The sequence below is a fragment of the Sarcophilus harrisii genome, chromosome 3 (genome assembly GCF_902635505.1).
Source record: "Sarcophilus harrisii chromosome 3, mSarHar1.11, whole genome shotgun sequence".
Taxonomy (NCBI): domain Eukaryota; kingdom Metazoa; phylum Chordata; class Mammalia; order Dasyuromorphia; family Dasyuridae; genus Sarcophilus; species Sarcophilus harrisii.
In genome coordinates, this window is record NC_045428.1 from 287,639,676 (window position 1) to 287,657,913 (window position 18,238).

At 34.5% G+C, this 18,238-nt stretch overlaps 1 protein-coding gene across 1 annotated transcript in view; it reads right to left on the reverse strand.

The window, feature by feature from the left end:
* Positions 1 to 5,565, reverse strand: part of CIP2A (cellular inhibitor of PP2A) — a 47,719-nt gene extending 42,154 nt beyond the window's left edge. The window contains exons 1-3 of the mRNA XM_003763560.4: positions 5,120 to 5,565; positions 1,247 to 1,394; positions 21 to 133 (exon numbers count right to left, since the gene is read on the reverse strand). Of these exons, the coding sequence (XP_003763608.1) occupies positions 21 to 133; positions 1,247 to 1,394; positions 5,120 to 5,221 (363 nt within the window). The 5' untranslated portion in view covers positions 5,222 to 5,565. The remainder of the gene's footprint in view (positions 1 to 20; positions 134 to 1,246; positions 1,395 to 5,119) is intronic.
* Positions 5,566 to 18,238: the final 12,673 nt, after the last annotated feature.

Here is an 18,238-nt window from a genome sequence, read left to right on the forward strand (position 1 = left end):
AAATAATGCCTTTTTTGTACCTGCAATGATACTGAGTCACTATGGACAGTACTGTTCCGATACACCACTCCTCCCAGGATACTATTCAGATTATAAGTGTTCTGGAGCCACTCTCTGGTATCACTGTCTAGAGCTGTAATGTAAAATAAAATGGCTCAGTAAGTATGTTTAAAATATCAAACTTGTGATTACTGTAAGATTTACCTAATGATATTTTAAGAGTATAATTTCATTGGTGTGGGCGTTTCTTCCAATAGTTCAGATCATAATTTCTCTAAACCTTAAAATGAGTATATTTATCCCAATTATATTTCAAAAAACTAACACTGGCAAAGACAAGCAACACTTAAGATTATAAGAAGCAGATTATTCAGTCAGGCAAAAATATAGGTCATTCAGTAAACTTTCCATTTTCTAGGCTAGTTCACTTTGCTAGGACAACAAGACACAGTGAGAGCTGTTAGAATCAGGGCTCAGCAAATCCCTGAACATCTCCAAGTCTGTTTCCTTATATATAATACAATAAAGGGTTGGAAGAAATGGCTATGAAGTCCCTTTCAGTTCTATACTTATAATACCTGAGAAATCTAAGGAAAGCTCAAGTAATGCTGCTTGACTGCTGTCTGTGCATATTATTGGCAACTTTTTTCAGCTAGTTCTAATACTATTAAAACAGTACCACCACCACCACAACTAGTATTTACACAGTACTTTAAGGTTTACAAATAACTTTATGGAATATTTTCATTTGATCCTCACATCAACCTGAGAGTTGGGTTTTCTTAACTGAGGCCAACAGAGGTGAAGTGACTTGCCCAGGGTCACACAGCTAGAAAGAGTCTTTATTTGTGCCCAGGTCTTCCTATCTGTCTCTAAGTAAAGCATGAAAATGCACCAATGACAATGAGTGGTCTCTTACACATTCTTTCTTTAAATGTTACTTTAATATATTTTATCAAGTATTAATTAGAAGTAATCATCTCTAAATTGGAATTTGTACCTTAAGATCACAAACTATAATGATTTTGAGACATTTTCATATTTTTTCAATGTATTTCTAAGTCTGATATCTACATAACAGTATTATTATCTGTATATGTTCATCTGGTTTCTGGTAATTTGATTCTGAAATTGAACCATATTCTTCAAATGAAAGTCTACACCAGAAGTATCTAAATCAGCAATGTTTGTTTTCTTTTACTTTAGTCTCCCTTCTAGAACAAAAAAGTGAAATGGATAACCTTACCTAGTTGAGATAACAGATTGATGATGTTTAAAGTTAATGAAGTATTTAAATTTGGGTCTTCAAGGAGCTCTACAAGGCAGCTCAGGCATTCACTAGGTAATACCTGGTTTGGTGCAAACCATCGAGTAAGTTTCTGACCAGAAATGACCTGGAAAACAATTAATTGAAAAGCAATGAACTGTGAATAAATGTTCAAAGGATATGAACAAATAGTTCTCAAAAGAATTGCAAACTCTTAACACAAAAGATTGTTCTATATCATAAAAAATAGATATGCAAACTAAACAACTCATGTTTTGTCTCATACATACCAAATTGAGAAAGATAAAAAAGTCAATTGTTGATAAGTCAATATTGGAAGGATTATAGAAAGACAGGAAGACCAAAATACTAATCTACGATCCTAGAAACAATCTGGAATTATCCTAAGAAAGTGATTTAAATGTACATACTCTTTGACTTAGAGATCCTTTTACTAAGCAAATAATCCAAAGAAGTCAAATAAAAAAAGGTACTACATAGGCCGAAATATTTATAGCAACATTTTTTTGTGATAGCAAAAGACTAAAAACAAAGGTCCCTATAGTTTGAAAGATAGTCAAACAAACTGTGGTATACAAACACAAAGGAATATTATTGTGCCATTATAAAATATAAAATGTGAATACACAGAAATATAGGAAGATATGCCAAGTGATACACAGCCAGAAAAGAAAAATAACATATCAGAGGACTATTACAATCTAAGTGGAAAAAATCCAATAAAATCAAAACCACAAAAATGACTGCTGTGGGATTATAATGAACAAGAGCTTGGCTCCAAAAAAGAGATCAGTTAAACATATCTTCTTTGCAAAAGTAAAGGGACTAAAAATGTGGAATAATGTATGATGTCAGATTGGGTTAATACTAATTAAAACAACAGTTTTCTCAATGGTCAGCCTAGATTTAACTTTAAAATTATATTTTACTTAGATGAATACAAAAATAAGTTTGAATTACCTGAACACATATCAAATTAGAGGCAAGTAGATGGCACAGTAGATAGAACACTGGGCCTGGAGTCGGGAAGAACCAAGTTCAAATCCACTATCAAATATTTACTAGCTGTGTGACATTGAACAAGTCACTTAATCCGTTTGCCTCAATATAGTCATCTGTAAAATGGGGATAATGAAAGCATTTATCTCCCAGGGTTGTAATGAGGATCAGATAAGATAATTCTAAAGCACTTAACACAATGCCTGGCACATAGTAAGTGCTATATATAAATACTAGGTGCTATTATTATATGGCATTTGTTGTTGTTTAATCATTTCAGTCATGCCTAGCTCTTTGTGGCTCTATTTGAAGTTTTGTTCATAAAGATACTAGAGTAGTTTGCCATTTCCTTCTCCAACTCATTTGACAAATGAGGAAAAAGGGGCAAACAGGGTTAAGTGACTTACCAGGGTCATATAACTAATGTCTGAAGCTATTTTTAAACTCAGGGAGATGAGTTTTCCTTTCTCAGGTCTGGCACCAACCTGCCCAATAAAAACTTACATATAATATTTAGATCTATGTTTTACCAAGTCTTAGAATCATAAACTGAATGCTCAATTCACGGATGAAGAAACTGACACTCATTTATATCCCATTTTAAAGGGGGTAACATGGCCGAGTTCAAACTGTACTTTGAAAACTTTACAAGCTTTCTAACTCAACACAAAACATATTAGTCTCTTTCAGTCTCATTTCCTCACCTACAAAATACCTACCTCGAAGGACTGGTGAGAAGTTCAAGTAAACTAATATAAGTGAAGGGATTTTCAGACTGTAAAGAACCATACAAATGCCAGTTATTTTCCATCAGGGTTATCCCCTTCATCACCTAATACACATAATATAGCCTCAGTCAATATTTGTTGAGCAAAGAAATCAAAAGTTAAGTCTAGTCCTTCCAGAATTGTTCGATCTGGAAGGAAAAGATAAGAATAAAGAGATACAAAAACAATAATAAGCATGGTAAAAAAAAAAAAGTATAAAATCCAACCAATAAAGTGATTCTTCAGGATTTCAAAGTAACTGTGTACTGGAAAAGCTAATAATGTATTCTAAGTCAATGCAATTTCGGCAATAATAGTAACAACAACAATAACAACAACTACCTAACTACAACATTCAATAGCAAATAGTCTATAAATATTTGAAAAACATTCATTTAAAAAAGAGATTCAAGTTTAAAAGGTGGTAATATGAATGTGCCAAACAACGGGAAGAGACTAAAAATAAAAGACTGAGCAGCAGCTCCCTAGCCAGAAAGACCAGGAAGCAAGACACAAACTTTCAAGGCTCTAGATAATTTTCCAAGTCTCTAAGATGCAAAAGAAAGTTCCTAACAGGTTTACTCCTTAACATTAGTCAAACAATTGGCGCTATCCAAAATAAGTAGTGGACAACCTTAAGTTTTCTGTTGGTGTAAATCTTGAAATAAACAACGAGGCTGCCTTGAATAGTACTAAGCTTCGCATCTAGAGCTCGACCACTTGTCTTTTTCACAGAAGGATGTCTTACAAGTTTCATTTTTAACCACTTGTCTTTTTCACAGAAGGATGTCTTACAAGTTTCATTTTTAACCACTTGTCTTTTTCACAGAAGGATGTCTTACAAGTTTCATTTTTAAAAGTATTTGTCAGCTGGTAGGTACAGACGCTAAAAGAGAAATTTAAAAAATAATAATAAAAACAATCTGCACTCTCAAGAACTTTATATTCTTGTAAAGCAGTCTGGTCTCATGGATATTGTGCTGGATAGGAAGTCAGGAAGAATTAGGATTTCTTCCTAAGAATTAAAATTAGAAAAGGAATTCAAATTTCCTTTCACTTATAAGGTTATATGATACTGAACAAGTTAGAGCTCCTCTGCAATTTTTCTCCTTCTGAAGGGAAACGGAGGCACTTGTCTTTCATGTACAGTGGATTGCAAACCATAAAACATTCTATTATTGTCACTGTGAGCCTGGGAATAAAACAGGGGGAGGTATGTATGTGTACTTGATTACCGGAGGAATGAGAGGAGTTCTAACAACAAAGGGGAGCAGAGCCTCCAAGGTCCCTCCCACCGAGATTTGACAAATCTAGTTTTATTTGGGCGATTTTTCACAAAATTCGTTCACCTCATTGGGTCTTAGTTTCTACACTATAAAACACGGGAGCGGGGAAAGGAGGGGCTAAAAGAGGGATGTTGACTAGACTAAGGGTCCTCCACTTCTATAGAGTCCATGAACTTGACATTTGTTTGTTTTATTTTAATAAAAAGTTACTGTGACATAATAATATGGCATTTAAAAAAACACTTTAAAAATAATTCTATTATTTAATTTAATAATTTAACACTATTTAATTTAATTAACACTAATTAAATTTAATAATTGTTTTTAATTTAATTAGCACTAATTAAATTTAATAATTGTTTTTAATTTAATTCGCACTAATTAATTTTAATAATTTAACACTATTAAAAATAGTAAACATTATTCATTTTTTAAATACTTTTTTTCTATTTTGAGTTCTGAAGTTTCCCCCTCCCTCCAGGACTTCCCACACCCACGGAGAAGCAAAACAAAACATCCATCATAAATGGGAAATCGTGCAAAAGGAGTGAAAACAAAGCAAAACATTTTCCTGAGCGCAAAAGGCTTTCCTGACAACCGAGGCAAGCGGTGCAAGTTCTCACCTTCTCCATTTTACAAATAGGGAAACTGAGGGCTCCGCGGAGAGGGAGTGGGGATGCAAGAGAGAGAGGGCTTTTGGTCCCCATTCCCCGGCCCCGGCGCTGCGAGGATCCCGGGACGAGAGGTTTGGGGAGCCCGGGGGGGAGGGGGGGTCTCACCTCCAAATGCCGCAGGAGTTGGTTAGTGTTCGCCTCAGACTTGACCGCCTTGTACTGGCTGATGGCCAGCAGCAAAGACTTCAGGTGAGCCGTGACGTCCATCGAGGCCGAGGCCTGGACCTCTGAGAAGACCCGGGCAGAGGTAGGGGGTCAGGAGCCGCGAAGCCGAGAAGTAAGGCTGACTGCGGAGGCTCGGAGAGTCGTTCCCCCAAAAGCTCGGGCCGCGCTTTTTTTTTTGGATTTGCTCAGCCCCGCCCTTCTACTCTTCGAGACCTTCCGGTTCCGGTCTGGAGTCCGGAAATTCCCTTGAGCAGCAGGAGAGGGGGTGGAGTTGCCCTCTAATGAGGGGACACCCCTCCCAAGACCTCCGCCCTATTCTCCGCTATCCTTCTGACTGGGCTACGACCTCACGAAGTTCCCTCTCGGCACGTGAGAATTCTCGCGAGAACCGGGGCGGTGCGAGTAAAAGCTGGAGTTTGGAATAGTAAACGCTATTATGTCTAAAGATCTGCCGGCATCGGCCTCAGTAGGAGTCGCCACTCCCATCCCTAGATCTGCGTACCGGGATTTCTCACTCGCTCTGTCGGAGTGGGTGCCGGAACTTCTTGAAGTGTAGTTTGGAAGCGGTGACAGACCCAACTAGGTCCCTTTATTCAGCTCTGTCACTATCCCGCTAGCGTTTCCCTTCCTCCTCCTCCCATTATTCCCTAAAACCCGGGAGTACCGCCTCCCAAAGTGTAACGGCCCCGAGTTCCTCTCCTCAGGCTCAGGGGTAAATCCTCACTCGATTCTTAAGGCAAAAACGATCTCTTGCTTCCACCGTTCTTCTAAGTTTGTTCTCTTTCCCCCTCCCCCCATCAGTAAGCATTTACTAACATCTACTGCGTGACTGGTACTGTACCAAATGCTGGGAATACAAAGCCAGGCAAACACCCTCACTCTCTGCTCTCAAGTCAACGGCGAGAGGGCGAAAGGAGGACGGAGAGGAGGACGTACAATATTTTTTTTTTTTTGCATTAATGCCACAAAGACGAGGTTATCATAAAAGTTTCATTAGCTATTTAATAAAAGATGGGTGTGACACACAAAACCACCGGAGGCACGCTTTTAAATAGAAAACATTTCAATAAAAACAAACAAAATACACGATAAATTGTAGATAATCTCTAATGCCCTAGACGTCATCGGATCTAGGGGGTTACTTGAGGTACCTTTTCACTATTTTATCCCGTTAGGAATGGAGGCTCAGAGGTTGTGACTTGCCCATAGGAAGAAGACCCTAAGTTATTGACAATTTAGGGTTTGCAAAAGCACTTGACCTGTATTATTTGATTGAACCCTCACAACAACTCTTGAGAAGTCGGTGCTATTATTTCCATTTTAATCGAAAGAAACGAAAAGTTACATGATTTGCTCAGTTTTTAAGCGTCTTGAAACTCCGGCTTCCTACCTGCGATCCACTGTTTCCTCCAGTCATCAAAAAGTGCGGATGCATTTAACTCCCTGGGGGAGGAGCCCTTGACAATTTGACAAGTATTCCAAAAATATTTGTTCTGAGTCTACATTCTATAAGGGGCAAACAATCCAAGGAGTAGGAAGTTGGAGATGAGGGGACACCCCAAATTGGAAAAAGTTCCCTGATCTAAAGGTAAAGAACTGCGCGTGTACCAGGAAGACGTGGGGGCAAGAAAGCTTGTATTCTGGGTAGTTTAAGTCGGTACAATGCAGAGAAATTGCTGACTTGTATTGATGAAGGGAGTTTCTTCACCTGAGAGTACCACTGTACCAATCCTTAGGCTCGGGTATTATGCACACATGGGTGCATTAAATTCAATTAAATAAACATTTATTAAGCGCCTATGTACTCGGCGCTGTAATTACTAAGTAAGATAATATTTGTTAACTTCCCTCTTCCCACCAAGGGCAGAGTAATATAGATAGAACAAATTCTTTGGGACACCTAGAAGGTTCTGGATGGAAGGGACATACAGGGTGACTTGATTTCTTGGAGGTTCAGTCCTTTCCTTGCACCCAGAGATGAACTATTCTACACACATTAAGACTGGGAGTTCCTAGAGAGCAGGTTTTCTTTTTCTTTTTTGCATTCTCAAATGCTTGGTATACAGCTTAGTACCTAGAAAGTGCTTAGTGCATATTTCCCAGTGAGTCATTATGTAAATTTCAATTTTATAATGCCATCCAAAAAAAAATCTTGTATAATATGCTGCTAATGGCAGTGTATCAAAGAATTTATTCAAGAAATGATTAATTTAGGATTTCATAAAGTTTTATCAAGTGGTACTCTGGGTAGCTTAAGTCGGTAAATTGCAGAGAAATTGCTGACTTGTATTGAAAGGAGTTTCTTCATCTGAGAGTACCACTGTACCAATCCTTAGGCTCGGGTATTATGCACACATGGGTGCATTAAATTCAATTAAATAAACATTTATTAAGCGCCTATGTACTCGGCACTGTAATTACTAAGTAAGATAATATTTGTTAACTTCCCTCTTCCCACCAAGGGCAGAGTAATATAGATGGAACAAATTCTTTGGGACACCTAGAAGGTTCTTGGATGACTTGATTTCTTGGAGGTTCAGTCCTTTCCTTGCACCTAGAGATGAACTATTCTACACACATTGTCCTCTCCAATTAGACTGGGAGTTCCTTGAGAGCAGGTTTTCTTTTTCTTTTTTGCATTCTCAAATGCTTGGTATACAGCTTAGTACCTAGAAAGTGCTTAGTGCATATTTCCCAGTGAGTCATTATGTAAATTTCAATTTTATAATGCCATCCAAAAAAAAATCTTGTATAATATGCTGCTAATGGCAGTGTATCAAAGAATTTATTCAAGAAATGATTAATTTAGGATTTCATAGTTTTATCAAGTGGTACTCTGGGTAGCTTAAGTCGGTAAATTGCAGAGAAATTGCTGACTTGTATTGATGAAAGGAGTTTCTTCTGTTCCAATCCTTAGGCTCGGGTATTATACACTCATGGGTACATTAAATTCAATTAAATAAACATTTATTAAGCGCCTATATACTCGGCACTGTAATTAACAAAGTAAGATCATATTTTGTTAACTTCCCTCTTCCCACCAAGGGCAGAGTAATATAGAACAAATTCTTTGGGACACCTAGAAGGTTCTTGGATGACTTGATTTCTTGGAGGTTCAGTCCTTTCCTTGCACCTAGAGATGAACTATTCTACACGCATTATCCTCTCCAATTAGACTGGGAGTTCCTTGAGAGCAGGTTTTCTTTTTTTTTTTCCATTCTCAAATGCTTAGTACCTAGAAAGTGCTTAATGCGTATTTCCCAGTGATTCATTATGTAAATTTCAAATAATATTTTATAATGCCATCCAAAAAAAAATCTTGTATAATATGCTGCTAATGGCAGTGCATCAAAGAATTTATTCAAGAAATGATTAATTTAGGATTTCATAAAGTTTTATCAAGAAAAATGTAAAATGGATGTGATACAGAGAACATACTTGCATGTAAATGGAAAGCATTTCAATGTCACACTACAATAAGATTTGTTGTTCTAAAAACTTAACAGAAAACTGGATCTATTATTTTGACATTGTTTGTAGTTGGTGAAGTCATAGAGTGCCAGACATGGAGTCAGAAAGATTCACGTTCCTGAATTTAATTTTGGCCTCAGTTTGTGACCCCAAGGCAAGTCACTTAACCTTGTTTGTCCCAGTTTCCTCATCTGTAAAATGAGCCTGAGACCGAAATGGCAAACCACTCCATATTCTTTGCCAAACTCCAAAAGGAGACCACAAAAAATAAGACAACTGGAAAAATGCCATTTGAAAAGACTGTTCCATGTGGTAGGTTCTTTTTTTTTTTTATTTTTTATTTTTATTTAATACCCTTTTATTTACAGGTCATATGTATGGGTAACTTTACAGCATTGACAATTGCCAAACCTCTTGTTCCAATTTTTCCCCTCCTTCCCCCCACCACCTCCCCAAGATGGCAGGATGACCAGTAGATGTTAAATATATTAAAATATAAATTAGATACACAATAAGTATACATGACCAAACCGTTATTTTGCTGTCCATGTGGTAGTTTCAAAGGTTGTCTTTTTACCCAATATAAATCTGGAGGATTTGGGACATTGACAAATGTAAGAGAAGGTAATCTCTACAAATTATAAAGAAAATAGATTTCATGAAAGTAGACCTAAAACCAATGTGGACATAAATCCTCCCAACATTTTTTCAACAATTTGATTTATAATAAAAACGAATGTGAATGGTATGATAATTTAATTGTAAAGGAATTAATCCAGTGTTTAACCTGTACTACATTCACTAAAAGTAAATATGGGAAGTATGCCAGTGTTACCAAAATGGCAAAATTCTTCTATCCTGAAATTTGTATTCAATACAAATGTTGTCTAATGATATCTGAAGAAAGGATGAAGATTTCATAACCTCCAGAGAGACCAACATAGAACTGTTAATTTTAAAGGAATTCAAACTTATCTTAATACAACAACTTTCTACTCATGTTAGTGACATGAACCTCTGGGTCTCAAACCCATATATTAAAATAATTCTAGCTCCTATATATAATTGTATATTTGAGTCAAGGAAAGAAAGAAGAAAAAAATTAAACTCTTTTTATGGTCCAAGCATTGTGTTAAGCTCTGGAAATATTTTGGGTGTTTTTTGTTTTTTGAACAAAAAGCTCCCCTTAAGAAGCTTACATTTTAACAAAGACAACATATATAGGGTAGTGGAGACAAGAAATGATAGGAATGATATAATGATAGGTAAGTATGTGTGGTAGGCTGGATGTGATGTGAAGGGTTACCCAGAGGTTATAGTGGGCTAAGATTATCTTTGTTTTGGAAAGAAGGAAGAGGAGGAGGAGGCAAGAGAGGAGGAGGAGGAGGAGCAGGAGAAAGGAAAAGGAGGAGGCACAGGAGGAGGAAGAAGAAAATGCTTTCAGATTCTACAGATGGACATATTGCATCAACATATATCATTACATAAAGGACAACTCTAAAGTCTTTCTAAGTTGTTTGTCTACATTGTTTTTATTCTTGTATTAATTGTTTTGCTCACTTCATCCTGCATCAGTTCACCCTTCTCAGGATTCTCTGAAATCATCTCTTTGACCATTTCTTAACCCATTATATTCACATAGCACAATTTGCAGGCAAAACAAGTCCTGAGATTCCCCTTTACTTTTCTTCCCCTTTCACCCATTGCAGGATAAGGAAGTTACTTTTATTTGTGACTATTCCCTCTCCATGTTCTTGGTTACTGAGAGCAACCACTGACCATCAATTTATTAATTGTCAGCCTATTTATTTAATTACCCAGAAAAAAATTAAAAATTCCCTCTCCAGTGTTAGCCTTCTTTTCAACTCTACTCTCTCATGACCTGCCTCACCCCTCAGCCCTCATGACCCTCAGTACTCAGACTATCTCTACTGGTTTCTTTGTTGAATCTGATATTTTTCTAGATTAGGGCTTCTTAAATTTTTTCCACTTTCAACCCTTTTAAGTGGAGAAAATCTTACATGGTATATAACATATATACAAATCAAACTGATAATAAATTATAATTTCATGATTCCCACATTCAATTACAAGACTCCATAGAGGAGCATGACACACAAATTAAGAAACTGGGTTCTAGACCAAACTATGTAGGCTCAACCTTTCTTTGCGCCTTACAGATGAAGTTTATATTATAGCCACTCTTTCTACTCCATGTCTATTCTCCACAGCTGTATACTCTCCTCACAATTCCCCATTCTGAGACATAGTACATTTTGCCTCTTCTCTGCTCATTAATTTTAAAAAATGGTTGTGGAAATTTGAAATCAATAACATAAGTTAATCTTGCTGTGTAATTACATATAATGAAATAAATTATTACACATAAAATACTCATAACTTGTAACTCTCCCTGTGTCTTCATCAACTTTCTGGCTCTCCTCCTTTTCTAAGTCAACCATGTTTTTTATCTTTTCATGATTTCTTTTATATAAATTGTTATTGTAAATATAATTCTGTGTACCCATAATAATTTGCTTCTTTGCCCACTGGGTAACCTTCAACTTAAATTCTTCAAAGACTATTATTCCAGGATCTTCATCCAGACAACATCATCAAAATACTGAATTTTAAGAGATGGGACTTCTCCAATTTTCAAAAAAAATACATTGCAATTAGCAATTAGAGCAGCATCAGACCATGGAAATGAAGAAAAAAAGATCAAAAGTGAAGAATATACAAAAGTCTTTTAAAAGTAGAATTGGACCCCAAGGCACAGAATTTTGCAAATTCATCAATAGTTTTTTATTGGTTTTTTTGTTTATTTCAATCTGAACCATATCTATGATTTTATTAGCCTAGGAAATTCACATTCAAACTTTCTGACCATCCCTCTACCTTTGCAGTTCTATCCTGCTTTGCAATTTAAAGACTTGCCAGGAAGTGTTGAAAGGATAAATGTTTTGTCAGAAGTAAAGTAGCAAGCATTTGCCAGAGACATTTCTTGAACCTACATCTTCCGGATACTAAGGTTCGTTCTCTAACCATTATGGCATATTGTCTCTCATGATTAAACTCCATGTTGGAAAATAGAAAAATTGGCATCAAAGAGACAAAAGCTAGAAAAATTTATCAATACAACTAAAAAGATCCCTAGAAGCAGTAGACAAGGAAATTCAAACTGGCTAAAGGACATTTTTAAGATAGTAATATAATTTGTATATTACTAATTGTAGTTAAGATAATGTGTATACCATGTAATCATATATGCATATTAAATAAGTTATGTCACCTTTTAAAACTATAATGAAAATAATAATAGTTTGGGCAAAAATATATATTATGAATGACACAAAAAAGTAAAGAATACAAAGAAGGCAATTGATTTACCAAAGATTTGTTTAGTTCAAGTGAGAAATTAAATAAAAATTAAGTAAATCAAATAAAAATGGGGGAAAGGAAAGGAGTTGCAAAATCTCTAATAAAATAATGTGTGGAATCTTAGGAAAGAATAAGAATTAATAACCTAATAAACTATGATATTTATTTTTAGTAATATGGCATTTATTTTTTATTATTTAAAATAAATATAAACTATGAAGATCGAGTTCATTCTCCCTAGGCACTATTGAGAATGAGAGGAAAATGTAAAAAAAACAAATCAAATATATTACTTGTGATAAATTTTTCCATTAAAAAGAATTACAGATTTGATCAAAAAATAAAATCCATTAACACAATAACCCAATGTAATGCTGTACCCTGATGTAATTAAATAGATAAGCATAGAAATATAAAAAACTAAATAATGAAGTAATGCAAAATGAAAAAGCAGAACCAGAATAGTGTACCCACTAAGTACAACCACATAATAGTAGACAGCATGAATAGAAAAGGCAGTGTTCACCAAAATTAGGTCCATAATTCTAGGGGTTCCATAGAATGACTCCAAGGTGACCACGGAATGGTTCCATAGGATGTGTGATTAACTAGTGAAAAGGTCAAAAGATTTATAGCATCCTGCTCTCCTATCCCTTAATCAATCATGAACTTTTCTCTACCATGATCTCACTTCCATTTTTGTTAGAGACAAGTCTAATGCTAGTACTTGTCAATTTGGGTACATTTTTTAAAGGAAATGAGATTTTTCAAAAGGCATTGAGCAATTAAAATAAAGACATTTACTTTGTTCTGACACCAGAACAATTTGCAACAAGGATACAGTAGCATTTAGTTTTACCACTATTTGAAAATACAGCTGGTCAGAAAGGAAAGGAAGCAAATAAGCATTTATAATAGTGCTTACAATGTCCCAGACATTGCTAAGTGCTTCACAGTTATCTCATTTATTCTTCAAAACAATGCTATGAGGTAGGTGCTATTATTGTTTCCATTGCACAGTTGAGAAAACTGAGACAAACAGATGTTAAGTAACTTGCCCAGAATTACAGAACTAGTGAGTATCTGAGACTAGATTGAACTCCAGGTCTAGCGCTGTGACACCCATCTAAGTAGTGACTCCTCTGGTCCTGAGATATCCACCAAGCTAACGGTATTGTTCTGATCTTTTGAAGCTCACAAGGTTGTAGACTCCAGATGAATTTTTTTCATTTAAAATGAAAGAACAAATGCCATTGCAAAAAGATGTGACTTGTTTTCATAATAGCACATGTTGGCATCCTAGGAAGAGGGGTCAAGACCTAAAGCATTGTCTCCCGATGGCCGCTGTCAAAGCCAGAACAGAAGTCCAAACAAGACAAAACCCGAGACTGAGTAAGCCTTCTGAGCAAGCCTACAGTTCTGGTTCTGCAACAGTAGCCAATTAAAGAGGCTGTTATTCATCACATGGTTAGCAAATTGGAATCAGTTACAGAATACCTGTACGTGCATATTTTAAAGTCCCCCGTGGAACTTTGATTATACATCATTACAATTCATAAATCTTTTCTTTGTACATGCATATTTTTAAATCCCTCCATGAGACTTTCATTATGCATCATCACAATTTATAAGTCCTTCCTTTGAAGATTCTTCTCCCTCTTACGGGCATTGATGCTGCATTAGCTTCAGAACCCAACACAGACACCTCTGCTGGAATCCCAGGTTCCCACATGTCCAGATTCCAAGACCACACACTGTACAGGGTTTTTTAGAAACTCATAAGGTTATAGTCTACTGTTAATTTCTTTGCTTAAAATTCTTCCATGTGGGGAATTGTAGGAACTGATACAGATACATTCTGTTTAAGTTTTTAAGGATTGTACTTTTCAAAAGATCAGAACAGTCCCTTCAGCTTGGTGGATGTCTGAGGATCAGAAGAGTCAATATATTTAGATGGGTGTCACAGCACTAGGCCTAGAGTCAAGAAGACAAGAGTTCAAATCTAGTCTCAGATACTCATCAATTCTGTGATCCTGGGCAAGTTACTTACCCTTTATTTATCTCAGGACCTGGCCTGTCTTTCATACATACTTTCCTAAGATTACATTAAAGAGAAATTGAGAGGCTAATATGCATTAGTGGGAGATTTTTCATCAGAAATTCTCTACCATAGCTCCAGCCTCCCCCTTTAAAAAAATAAAAGGAGAAATAAATAGGAATGAATGTACAAAGAATCCTGAGAGAGCTTTAGAGGGAATGAAAGAAAAGTGATGATACAACATAGAATGAATTAAATTTATTTAAAAGTAAATGGTTGCAATTTAAATGTAATTCATTGTTTTAATGTTCAATATCATTTATGATATATTATTGTTAAAGAATGAGCCTTTCGTTCAGAAAAAAAAGCTCTGGATAATTAAAAGCACTGGGCAATTTACAAAATACCCATTTTCTTCTTATTCAATTTGGGTCCAAATTCATTATTCCTCTTGAGAGTTTGTTCAAAAAATGAACTGATGAACCGATCTTAAGTTATCCATATGAGTAAAATGGTCTGGATAATAAATATAGGATATAAATTAAATTATTTTCAGTAATTATATATCTCCTTTAGGAGGCTCTGAAATATTCGAGGAATTGATAGAATCAGAACAATATTGCAACAGAATCCCCCTTTTTCATTTGATCTCTGCATAAGATATTTTTCATATTGGTGACAAGCATCTTTAGTGAGCCTATACTCCCTGTTTTATACCTTGAACGCTGATGACCATCTAACAGTGCTATCTCTATTGTTGGATCTTTTAAAGAAATCCTATCATTTTGACCTATGTATGTGAAACATGTTCTTTCTTCCTTTCTTCCTTTCTTCCTTTCTTCCTTTCTTCCTTTCTTCCTTTCTTCCTTTCTTCCTTTCTTCCTTTCTTCCTTTCTTTCTTTCTTTCTTTCTTTCTTTCTTTCTTTCTTTCTTTCTTTCTTTCTTTCTTTCTTCCTTTCTTCCTTTCTTCCTTTCTTCCTTTCTTCTTTCCTTTCCTTTTCTTCCTTCCTTCCTTCTTTCCTTCCTTCCTTCCTACCTTTCTTTTTCTTTCTTTCTTTCTTTCCTTCCTCCTTCCTTCCTTTTCCTCCCTTCTTTCCTTCCTCCTTTCTTTCTTCCCTTCTCCCCCAAATAAAATAATTATGATAGTTCTATGTAGCAATAAAAAAGAAACAACAAATTCACTATTGTGAATGTTAGAATATAAACTGTTCCATTAAATAGAAGAGGATGACAGACTAAATTTGAAGTAAAAAAAAAAATAAATTTACTACATACAAAAATCACAGTTAAAGTATAAAGAAGTTTGTAATCCTAAAATGAGGGGTTTAATAGCACTTATTATATCTCACCTGATGTTTTTTTAAGAAGTAGACATGGCAATCACAAGCTCAGACAAAACGATGGTAAAAGAAAACATGGACAAAAGAACTAAATGGAAAAATAACCTCATTCCTAAAGGTGTCATAGATAATAAAACAATATCATTGTTAAATAGACATTTACAAATAATATAACACCTAAGTATTTAAAGTAAAAGCTAAATAATTAAAAAAAAAAAAAAACCACTTACTAATATAATTAAATCATTCCTTTCCAACCTTATTCCCCTACCTCTACTTATATTGGCAGACTGAATGTCTAGAATACAACTAAACACTTCTTTCCTGATGGTTCTAGGTTGAGGGATTGGCGTCTCTAGTATTGTAACTTAGACATTTCCACATATATACTTCCTATTTATTATCATCTAGACATAATTACTTTCAGAAAATATATTTACTAGTAGCAAGTGCAAACAAAAGACAGTTGTTAGAGTAACATCCCCTCAATATGGGAATGTACTCTCCCCTCATACATACAAGATTCCTGAGGGAAGTAGGCTCAGATTGGAAAAAAAATACACATGGATGAATTTCTAATTTATAGTAACTGGAAGTATTTTCTTTTCTTTGTGGAGTTTTAATGAATTTATCTTTAGATATTGCTCTCTAGTAGGCTCCAAGCTTTAGTGCCCAGTTAAATTCCTAAAGCTGTCATTCTTCCCCATAGTTACTTTTTCTTCAGCGTGTCTCTTAGTTCATGATGCAGAACTGCTAGTTCTGTGAGAATGTTGCTATAGATACCTCTGGAAAATCTAAAATCTAATCTTTAGAATTTCTTTAAGAAGTTCATCTGCTCAGTGAGGGAGAGGGGAGGAGAAAATTTTACTTCTATCTCTTTCCTTAAGAGCAATTATATCTTTGGAACCCTTCACTATTAGAATTGACTACCACATGCCTGGCCTGTTCCAAGACCAAAGCATTCCAAACTGCCTTGTTTTGTTATATGTAAACATAGAGTTGAACCTGATTCTTCCAGATCATCAGAAAACATTTCTAGTAAAGTACATCTTTTATCAAAGCACTTTAATCCTCTCAAATGTATTAAGGCCCTGTTCTACTTAGTTTATCTTTTAGATTGATTATTTCAGTTTAGCTGACTGCACTTTCTTTGATTACATTAATTGGGGTTGACTTAAGGGTGGGGTTTCCACCTTTATTCTATGGCCATAGGTAATTCCAACATGCATCTATCAGGCTTAGTCAAATTTAACAATGATAAACAAAAGGAATTAGGAATCTGAACAGAATGTTAGGGAAATCAGATATAATCAATCTTTAGTTATTACAGAGTGAGACTATGATTTTTTTTGAGAGGATACAAAGAATTCAATTCTTCAATACATTAAAGAACAAATTAAAAATTTTCAATTAAACACTAAATTGAAAATCCTAAAGTGAGATTAACAAAATTCAATGTAAGAAAATCACTGAATTAATAAAACTAGAAGATGACTTTATGGGGGAAAAACAAGAAGTAGATAAACCATTGGCTAATATGATTTTTTTTTTAGAAAAAGAAAGAAGAAAATCAAATTACTAGTATCAAAAATAAAAAGGGTTAATGTATAATAAAGATGAAATCAAAACAATTAATAATATTTTGTTCAATTATACACCAGTATATTTAACATATAAGTGAAATGGAAGAATATTTATAAAAATGTTAACTAAACTGCATAGATTAACAGAAAAGGAAATAAAATATATAAACTTAATTTAGAAAAAAAAATTGAATAGGCCATTAATGAACTTCCTAAGAAAAAGGCATCAGGATCAGATAGATTCACAAGTGAATTCTCTCAAATATTTAACGATTGACTAATTTTAACATTAAATAAATTATTTGGAATAATAGGTAAAGAAGGAGAACTACAAAACTCCTTTAATGAAATAAATATTATGCTGATATACATATTAGGAAAAGCAAAAATAGAGAAAATTTTAGGCCATTTTCACTAATGAATATAGATGCAAAAATCTTAAATAAAATATTATCTAGATGACTATAACAAGTGGGATTTATATCAGGAATGCAGGGATGGTATAACATAAGGAAAACTATTAACATAATTGATTATATCAATAACAAAATGATATCAATAGATGAAGAACAAAAGCTTTTGGTAAAATGAAACACTCATTCGTATTAAAAATGCTTGAATACATAGTTACAAATTAATTTTTTTCCTTAAAATGATAGAAAGCCTTTATCTAAAATCATGAGCAAACATTATTTGTAATAGAGATAAGGTAGGATCCTAACTCATAAGATCCGAACATAAAAAGATGCCCATTATCAATAATATTAAATATTATTGCAATAGCAAAAAAGAAAAAGAAATTGAAGAAATTAAAATGGGCAGTGAGGTAATCTCTCTTTACAGATAATATAATGATATACTTGGAAAACTCTAGAGGTTCAATTAGTTGAAATAATATTTTTTTAGCAAAATAGTAGAATATAAAATAAATCAATATTTCTATATGTTGTCTAAAAAACAAACAAATAAACACAACAACTTTGAAAGAGATAGTAAGAGATACCCCACTAATGTAGACTGTATAAAATACTTGTAAGTATACCTGCCAAGACAAACCCAGAAGCTACATGATCATCATTATAAGACACTTTTTATATAAATAAGTCAGATTTAAATAATTGGAGAAATATTAATTGTTCATGGATGGACAAAACCAATATAATAAAAATGACAATTCTGTGTAAACTAATCTACTTATTTGATATCAGCCCAATTAAATTATGCCCCCCCCCAAAATCTTATGGAG